The sequence below is a fragment of the Ruditapes philippinarum genome, unplaced genomic scaffold (genome assembly GCF_026571515.1).
Source record: "Ruditapes philippinarum isolate M1 unplaced genomic scaffold, ASM2657151v2 ctg1882_1_1_1_1, whole genome shotgun sequence".
In the NCBI taxonomy this organism is placed as follows: Eukaryota; Metazoa; Mollusca; class Bivalvia; order Venerida; family Veneridae; genus Ruditapes; species Ruditapes philippinarum.
The window spans coordinates 1-9,816 of NW_026865725.1; the positions used below are offsets into that span (position 1 = coordinate 1).

Genomic DNA, 9,816 nt, shown 5'->3' on the forward strand with positions numbered 1-9,816 from the left:
TTTCCCTTTTTTTTTTTTCAAATCATTAGTGCCATTATAATGAATTTTTTTCTTTTTTTCCCTGGAGCCCCCAATTTTTCCCCTGATTTTGATAGCTAGCACCAATGTCTTCGGGGCCCTTCAGCCTCATTTGACTTTCCGACATATCCTGATCCAATGAAGTGTTGGTACTTTCTTTGCCGACTTTTAACACTACCTCCTTACAAGGTTCATCTTCTGACCCAGATTTCAAACCTGCGTTTCCATCTGAGGGAATCACTACATCTGTTGACCTTGAGCAATTTCCATCAAACAAATGTTGTGCAGAAAACGGTTTGACAGAACCGTCGCCAGTGAAATCTGACGATTCTTCTGTCAACAAAGGTTGAATAACATTTTCCGGCACTAAAGATTCCTGAAACGACACGCCCTTTTCAATGTTATCACTGGCTGCAGATTGCTGGGACGCAGCAGCAACGTCATTTACATCACTTGCTACAGACTGATGCGAGACGGACGAACACGAACAGCAACTGTCCTCTGAGATCTGGCTTAAATGACTCCCGAATACTGCTGGATGGTTACTTCTCAATGGTGTGGCATTTCCTACTTCCGACCAGGGACTGTTTTGAACGGTGTCCGACTTGGTGAATACAATGATAGGACGACGGAAGCCTGAAATGAGTATGTCACACATGTTAATTATGTAAATAGCATACTAAGCTAGTTTATTTTCAGCAGAATAAAATACCTGCTCTTAAAATACAGTTTTCATTATCCCCTAAAGATTATATCAAGGGCAAAGTATGTTAACTTTGAGGATTCATTCAGACATACCAATGAGTAATTTCATTATATGAATCGAAATTAAAATATAACGGGCACCTGAGTAGAACCACCGACGTTCCGTAAGCTAGCTGGATAGCTTCCTCACATGAAAGAATTCAAAGTCCCTGTTTGGATTCGAACCCACAGCGGTGAGGGGCAAGTTGTTAGAAGTCAGTCAACGACCTTAACCACTCGGCCACGGACGCCCCACCATTAATTTTGTTAAAGAGACAATAACAATATGCCCATCCAGGTGTAAATGGTCAGTGAACAGTAAAAATAACTAGAACTTAGCATTGTGTTCAATTTCACATTTGACTATGAAAAAATCAATGAATAATTCATGTTACCAACTGAAATTAATTTAGTTTATAAAGACTTATATATAAAATTTAAGTTTTTCTCTCAAAAACTACAATGCCCAGATTTTAGATTTTTGGCATTGCCTGGTAAACTAGTAAACCTCTATAAAGTGTCAAGGTCAAATTAACCCGATTTAAGGTCAAGTTCATTAAAATATTCTTAAAAGTCTTGTGTCCAAGGATTGCTGTGCCTATGTATGAAGACAATCCATTCCTTACTTACAAAGTTATAGCCAAATTTTGCAAAACAATTAAATGACAATAATTTGACTTTTAAGGTAAAGGTTTTTTATGAGTCAAGGTCAATTTGAAATTGTTTTTTGTTTGCACTGCACTTCAACCTTATGAGTTCTATCTACCTGCAAAGTTTCATGTTGATATCTCTTATATTTTAAGAGAAAGCTCAAAGTATAAAAATGAACAAAGGGCAATTACTCCAAAAATAGGCAAGGCAGAGTTACGGTTCTTGTGCACTGCATATCTTCCCAATGGGATCTATCTACCTTCAAAATTTCATGTTGATATCTCTTATAGTTTTAGACTTATGTCCCGGACAAAGTTTAAAAATTAACAAAGGGCAATAACTCCAAAATTAGGCAAGACAGAGTTATGGTTCTTGTGCACTGCACATCTACCCATTGAGATCTATCTACCTACAAATTTTCATGTTGATACCGCTTGTTGTCCTGGACAAGAAAAGTGGACGGACGGACAAAGTGGCGACTATATGCTCAGCCTTCAGGTAGCATACAGACCATGAAACAGGAAAATGCTGACAATTTGCACACCTAGACTTGGTAATGATAATTCCTGTAAAGTTTGGATGGAATTGCACCAGTAGTTTCTGAGGAGTAGTCCCGACAAGTTTTGTGAAAGACAGACAAATTCACAGATTTAGCGAAGTTGTATGTATTTATTCAAGGGCCATAACTCAGCCAAAAATCAACTCAAGAAAACTTGACAAATATGCGCAAGGGTTTTAGCTACAGATCAATCCTTTAAAGTTTCATTCAAATTGCATCACCTGAATATAAAACCTCTCATTGACAAGGAACATAACAAGTAATTCAGTAAACTATAAACAAAAGCAGATATAAAATCTAACTCTTAAACTGATAACACAAACTTCATAATTGTATCTGAAATAGTGCATGTCTAAAAACATTACTGATTGCTATTGCTTATGGAAACAAACAGTTCCAAAAGATGTGTACATATAAAGAAAATCAATGATGCCCTAGGGCGGCGCCAATTTTGAAACCAGGGCTTTTACTTGAACAAACTCGGTAAACACTTACTAGAAGATGTTTCATGCCAAATATCTAAGCACTTCTGTTTTTTTTTAAAAGAAGATTTTTAACGTTTTTTTCTTTCGGTTGCCATGGTTACCAGAGTTCTGTATGGAATTAAAATCTTAAACAATTTTTACAGGCGACCACCAAAGGAACATTCCTGTGAAATTTGGATGAAATTGGCTTAGTGGTTTATGAGGAGATGTCTTTTAAAGTAAAAGTTTATGGACAGTTGCCAGACGAAATGCTATCACTAAGGCCCCCACGGTAACACGTTTAAACGGATCCGTTTCGATTTTCATTCGTAAACGTTTACGATATTTTTAACCGTTTAATCGAAATGACCATATTGTCTTACAAAATATCTTAATCATTGCCTGTATTCATGAATTTTATCAATTTTAATTGGTTTATTCCAAAGTAAACAAGAGGGCCATGATGGCCCTGAGGTCGCTCACCTGTATATAGGCCCCCAAAGCGGGGTCAGTTTAAACCCCAGGGCTTTTATTTGAACAAACTTGGAAGACACCCATAAGAAAATGTTTCATGATGTTAAGTTTTTACTACAGACATATAATGAAAAACAATGATCTGCCCCCTCCCCCACCCCCGGCAGGGCCAATTTCAACCCAAGGGCTTTTATTTGAACAAACTTGGTAGACACCCATAAGATGTTTCATGCTAAACATCTAAGCTGTAGCTAATTGGGTTTTTTAAAAGAAGATTTTTAAGTTTTTACCATACACATATAGTTAAAACAATGACACCCCTGGGGCGGGGCCAATTTTGACCCCAGGGTTTTTTTTTTTTAACAAACTTTGTAGACACTTTCTAGAACATGTTTCATGCTTAATATCTAAACTCTAGCTATTTGGGTTTTTTCAAAGAAGATATTTAAGTTTTTGCTATACACATATATGGAAAATCAATGACCCCCGGGGCGGGGCCACAGAGCTTTTGACCACAGAGCTTTTATTTGAACAAACTTTGTAGACACTCACTAGAAGATGTTTCATGCTTAATATCTTTACTCTAGCTATTTAGCTTTTTTTTGGAGATTTTTTAAGTTTTTGCTTAGATATACACATATATTTTAGCTCTAGCTTTTTGAGTTCTTTAAAAGAAGATTTTTAAGTTTTTACTATAGCCATATAGGGAAAATCAATGACACCCTGGGGAGGGGCCAATTTTGACCCCAAGGCTTTTATTTGAACACACTTGGTAGACACTCATTAGAAGATGTTTCATGCTAAATATCTTAGCTCTAGCTCTTTTGGTTCTTTAAAAGAAGATTTTTTAAGTTTTTTCTATTTACATATAGGGAAAATCAATGACCCCCTGGGGTGGGGCCAATTTTGACCCCAGGGAATTTATTTGAACAAACTTGGTAGACACTCACTAGAAGATGTTTCATGCCAAATATCTAAGCTCTAGCTCTTCAAATTTTTTAGAAGAAGATATTTAAAGTTTTTTCTTTTGGTTGCCATGGCAACCAGAGTTCTGCATGGCATTAAATTCTTTGAACACTTTTCAAAGGTGACCACCAAAAGAACATTCCTGTGAAGTTTGGATGAAATTGGCTTAATGGTTTATGAGGAGATGTCATTTAAAGTAAAAGTTTATGGACGACGGACAGACGGACGATGGACGCCAGACGAAAAGCAATCTCAAAAGCTCACCCTGTCACAAAGTGACAGGTGAGCTAAAAAACTATGAAATAAAAAACAATTATGTATATTTATGCATCATGTTATAGTAAAAAAATAACATTTGTTAACATAAATTCCAAGTTCAAGGGGGAATAATTCTGGAAACAGCCATGCTAAAGTTATGAACCTTGTCACACAACATGTGTGTAATGATAAGAAATATATATTTGAAGTTTGAAGTAGATACCTTAAAAAGTAAAGAAGTTATAATATTTCTTAAAGAAAATCCTATGTTCAAAGAGAGATAAATCTGAAAATATTGTTTCAAGAGTTAAGAACCTTATCACATAATGTGTAATTGATGATTAGGAATAAGTATTTGAAGTTTGAGGTTGATAACTTTAAAACCAAAGAAGTTATAGTAAAAAAATAACATTTTTCAAGTGAAAAAATCTAAGTTTATGGGGTGATAATTCTTGCAATATTGGTGCCAGAGTTATGAACCTAGTCACATAACATGTGGTTGATGATAAAGAACATATATTTGAAGTATGAAGTTGATACCTTAAGAAATAAAGAAGTAACAGTAAAAAATGTTATTTTTTAAGGAAAATTCTAAGTTCAATGGGAGATAAATCTGAAAATATTGGTGCTAGAGATATGAACCTTGTCACATAACATGTGGTTGATGATAAGGAACATATATTTGAAGTGTGAAGTTGATCCCTTAAGAAATAAAGAAGTAACAGTAAGAAATGATATTTTTTAAGGAAAATTCCAAGTTCAATGGGAATAAATCTGATAATATTGGTGCTACTGCTAGAGATATGAACCTTGTCACATAAGATGTGGTTGATGATAAGGAACATATATTTGAAGTTTGAGGTTGATACCTTATGAAATGAAAAAGTTAGAGTGAAAAATATTTTACTGCGCCAAAACTTTAATCTGAAATCTGGACGCGAACCCGAGTAGGACAGCTCTCCATATACTTCATCGAGCTAAAAATCAAGAAAAATTCATTTGACCTGGACGACAATGTCATTTGTGTGTCATGGACAAGTTCAGTCTGGTTTACTTCATGGCCAGACAATCGTGTTGTTGTGTCCCAGTATGAAGAAAATCATTCAGAAATAAACTAGAAATGTGTTGTCACGCCACGGACGCCCCCGCATGCAACCAAAATTTCAGATGTTATAATATTTAGTTTCAAATTTGTTTGCACAAATTATTTTTTTCTATTTTAAGTTCAAAGCCTTTAAAACTATTCAATGTTAACACAAACCATTTTTATACAAAGTTCTTTGACGTATCCATATCTCAAATTTGAGTCGAATGTGTAATACCCTAGAGGAGATAATGAATGGAAACTGAAAATTTCATATTATTTTCAAAGTGAAAGGGACATAACTCTGCCAAAAATCATCGAACCATGACCAAATTCGAACTTGACCTATGCATTCCTTTGACATATCCATATGTCAAATTGAGTAGAATATGTTACACTGTTTGGGAGATAATGAACAGAAACTGAAAATTTCATATTATTTCAAAGTTAAAGGGGCATAACTCTGCCAAAAATCATTGAACCATGACCAAATTTGAACTTGACCTGCTCATTCCTTTGAGGTATCCATATGTCAAGTTTGAGTTGAATGTGTAATACCGTTGGGAAGATAATGAACAGAAACTGAAAATTTCATATTATTTTCAAAGTAAAAGGGGCATAACTCTGCTAAAAATCATTGAACCATGACCAAATTTGAACTTGACCTGGTTATTCCTTTGAAGTCTCCATATGTCAAGTTTTAGTTGAATGTGTAATACCGTTGGGGAGATAATTAACAGAACTGAAAATTTCATATTATTTTCAAAGTAAAAGGGGCATAACTCTGCCAAAAATCATCGAACCATGACCAAATTCAAACTTGACCTGTATTTTCTCATGACATATCCATATGGTAAGTTTAAGTTGAATGTGTAATACCGTTGGGGAGATAATGAATGGAAACTGAAAATTTCATATTATTTTCAAAGTAAAAGGGGCATAATTCTTCCAAAATCATCAAACCATGACCAAATTCAACCTTGACCTGTATTTTTTTATGACCTATCCTGACCTGTATTTTTTTATGACCTATCCATATGTGAAGTTTGAGTTGAATGTAGTATACCGTTGGGGAGATAATGAACGGAAACTGAAAATTTCATATTATTTTCAAAGTAAAAGGGGCATAACTCTGCCAAAAATCATCGAACTTGACCTGTATTTTCTCATGATATATCCATATGCAAAATTTGAGTTGAATGTGTGCAACCCTTACTAAGATTATGAACGAAAACTGATGATGACGGAATGACAGAATGATGGAATGACGGAACAGGGTAACACTATATGCCCCAGCCATTATATGGTGGGGGCATAAAAATAATGGGCAATGTTAAAGATTCTAGTTGGCAACTGACAGCATGACTGTAGCAAAAGCTTAAATGTTTTTCTCCAGATAAGTCAAGCTAAACAGAACCTAGAAGGAGTTGTCAATTCCAATAGACTACCATTAAACTGTCACAGAAAAGTTGCAAAGATTGCAATAGTTAAACTCTGAAACACTTTCTTAGACTTGTTTAATATGTATAATTTTTTTATTATCTATGGAATGAAAACCCTTTAAGATTCAATTTTCTTAAATTTTATATATTTATATAAGATCTTTACCATAAAAATTAAATGTATAAGTATATATGCATATAGCTTAACAATCTATATAAAATCTTGCAAATTATTGAAGAAAAACCTTTTGAAGCATTAAATGGTACGTCGACAGTGTTACAAGTAGAAAACCCAATCTCTTTCGACAGTAAGTAGTCTGTAAACTGGTCTGGACGCAGGTGGATGTTCTGGAAATTCTCAAAAATCTCATCCTAAAGTAAAATTGTAAAACAATATCATGAATAAATATCAGCTTTTGAACTAACTACAGAGCAATGAATTAAACATGTTGACATAATTGTTATTTTTTTGAAGTGCCGGATGTTCAGTCAACATTATTTAGATCAATATGTGCAAATTAAGCCTTAAAGTGGATGTCACCCACTGGAGGATAACCCCTTATAAGCACTTAACTATTACAGGCACAAGCAAAAGCTGTAAAGAAGTAAAACCACTCATCTTCTAGCCAGCTTTCAAACATTAATGATTGAACTTCAATAAAGAAACTATCTGTTGGATGAGGGGCACAAGACTGAAGAACCAGAACTTAATTAAATGCCACCTGTAGTGTAATGTACATTTGTACTACAAAAGATTTCAAGTGTTGCTCACAAAAGTCATTTGTTATTAAATAAATTATCAAATTACCATTCCTGCCATGTCTTAGTAATATCATGTGATTTTTATCAGTCTTTAAATACAGGTAGAGGATGCCTTCTTGTAGGACGCAAAACTGGCCCCAAATATGGTAAAATAAACATATCAAATTACAATCTATTAAAAGAATTTAAAAACTCATACTGTTAGCTTCTTCTTTTTCTTGTATGACGACCATGGTTGTGGCTCGAGTATAAATCTTCCGCCTGGTTTTAGCTGCTTGAACACTCTCTTGAAGAAACGTTTAAGACCATCATCGCCCCAATTAAAATGGATCCATTTTGTCACGCTCATTGCCAAGATGACATCATAATCTTCTTTCTGAAGTTCCAGCAGCTCATCGGACTCAAGAACAAAGTTTCCCTGAAAGATAAAACACATAATCATAATAAATAAAATGTGCAGTATCTGGTGTTTTTTGTAAAATCGCAAATTAAAAAGATAACAATCAAGTAAAAAAAAAAAAAAAACAAATTCAGGCATTCAATATACATGTAGCTACAAATAAAAGGCATCCATAAATTTATAATATTTACAGACATTATTTTTTCTCCCGTACAAAATTGAAAATTCACAATTAGTAAATAATTTGAGCAATTTTTTATTTTCTTCTATAAATCCAAATTATTTTTGAACCAGAAATTATTTGGGAGATCAGCCATAATAATTAAACAATTATTGAAATTTATTTATGATATGATGAACACACACAAAAAATGATTCATACTAAAATAAAGTTAATATAATCAGTTTTTATTCAAAGTTTTTTTTTTTAAAACTTACCTGCATAAATAACACATTGTGAGGGAAATTTCTGTGCTTACTGGATTCCATTTTAGACACAGGTGGTGCAGTAATTGGACCATAGTTTAGAACATTGGAGATCGGAAACTTTGATGTATCGGTTACATTTGATGACAGGAAAAGTCTGATGTTTTTTCTGGCAACAGTTATCAACTTGGGATCAATATCTATTCCAACAATTTTTGACGGATGATAATCCTTTGCTAATGATAATGTTAAATTCCCAACATTGCAACCTATATCAAGAACACTTTTACCTTCAAACCATTCCTTTTTCATACACTCTAAACGTTTATCTATCATAGATGGGGTGCGATAACCGTAATATCTGTTGTAATTGCCATATATGAACTTAGCAGGAATTTTCTCACTTTTTTGCACTGACATACTGGTTTTTGTCTGTGATGGTTTTGGTTGCTTAAAGCGTTTTGGAATTGTCTTTTTTTCTGATTTAATTGTTGGACTGGTAGATGAAATGGGAAGAGATCTTTGTAATGATGGCGATGGGTCTGGTTTTCCACCACTGTCTGTTCTCCGCCTTTTCTTGCACTTTGGAGAATTTGGAGGAAATAACGGGGGACACAATCTTGTCACAAACTGGTCTTGGCTTAGGGAATTCTTTGAAACCCAATGGTTCTGAATAGCTTTTTCTGGTTCAATGTCAATTTTAAGAAGCTTCCATGAGATTCTTGTCTTTATTTATATGTTTAGGAGGACTGAAAATTAAGGCATCTTCTTTCTTTTTATGGCGATTTCGCTGCTTCTTTTTTTTCAATTTCTTTTCCAAATCGGCCTCTTCATCGCTATCATTCAGGTTTAATGGATCAGTGATATTGAATGGAATTCTGACTTCTACAGATTGCCTTCTAATAGGTGTTGGTAATGGGGATGATTGTGTGGTGTGACTGAATTTAACTCTTTCCCCAGTTCTGATGAATCAAGCCATTCAAATTTAAAGGATCATCTATGCTTCCTCCATTAAGAAATCGGTTTGGAAGTGGTCCTGTCGGAGTGGACCTAAGTCTTTTCCTACGAGCAATACCTTCGTCTCTACGAAAACTCTGGCTATACCTCCTTTTCCTACCCCATGGTTGGGAAAATTTAGTGTCGTTTTTAATACTCAAGTCATCTTTGGATTTCCTGAAACTTTCAGGTGATGAAAAACTTTTTTCACCACACTGAATTTCTGCCTGACAATCAAATCTAGTTTTAGTTGGTGTCTTTACTTGGACACTCATTTTTTACTTATAAACCATACCATACACGATTTATTTCAGAAATATCGCAAGTTTATCTGTCAAAAACCAATACACGATTTTGATTAGAAATATTACAACTTCAACTGTCAAAAACGTACTGATCGTAGCACATGCGTTTGTTTACATTTTCAATTTCCGGTTAGCGCCACCTAGCGCTGTCCCAAGAACAACAAAAACTCGGTCAGCTTGATGATAAAAAAATCCACGCTGTACACTTCAATATACCATTGATACCAACATTCAGAGCTGTCTTTAACTAATTTATGATATCCTTCA

At 34.4% G+C, this 9,816-nt stretch overlaps 1 protein-coding gene across 1 annotated transcript; it reads right to left on the minus strand.

Moving 5' to 3' along the window:
• Nucleotides 1-102: 102 nt before the first annotated feature.
• Nucleotides 103-9,723, minus strand: LOC132730116 (7SK snRNA methylphosphate capping enzyme-like; the record flags this gene model as incomplete). Its single annotated transcript, XM_060715972.1, is given in 7 exon segments — nt 103-654; nt 6,906-7,032; nt 7,622-7,840; nt 8,261-8,849; nt 8,851-8,888; nt 8,952-9,203; nt 9,205-9,723. Coding segments are annotated over 7 exon segments (2,092 nt in total), but the record flags the coding sequence as incomplete, so codon positions are not given.
• Between the last annotated feature and the right edge of the window lie 93 nt (nt 9,724-9,816).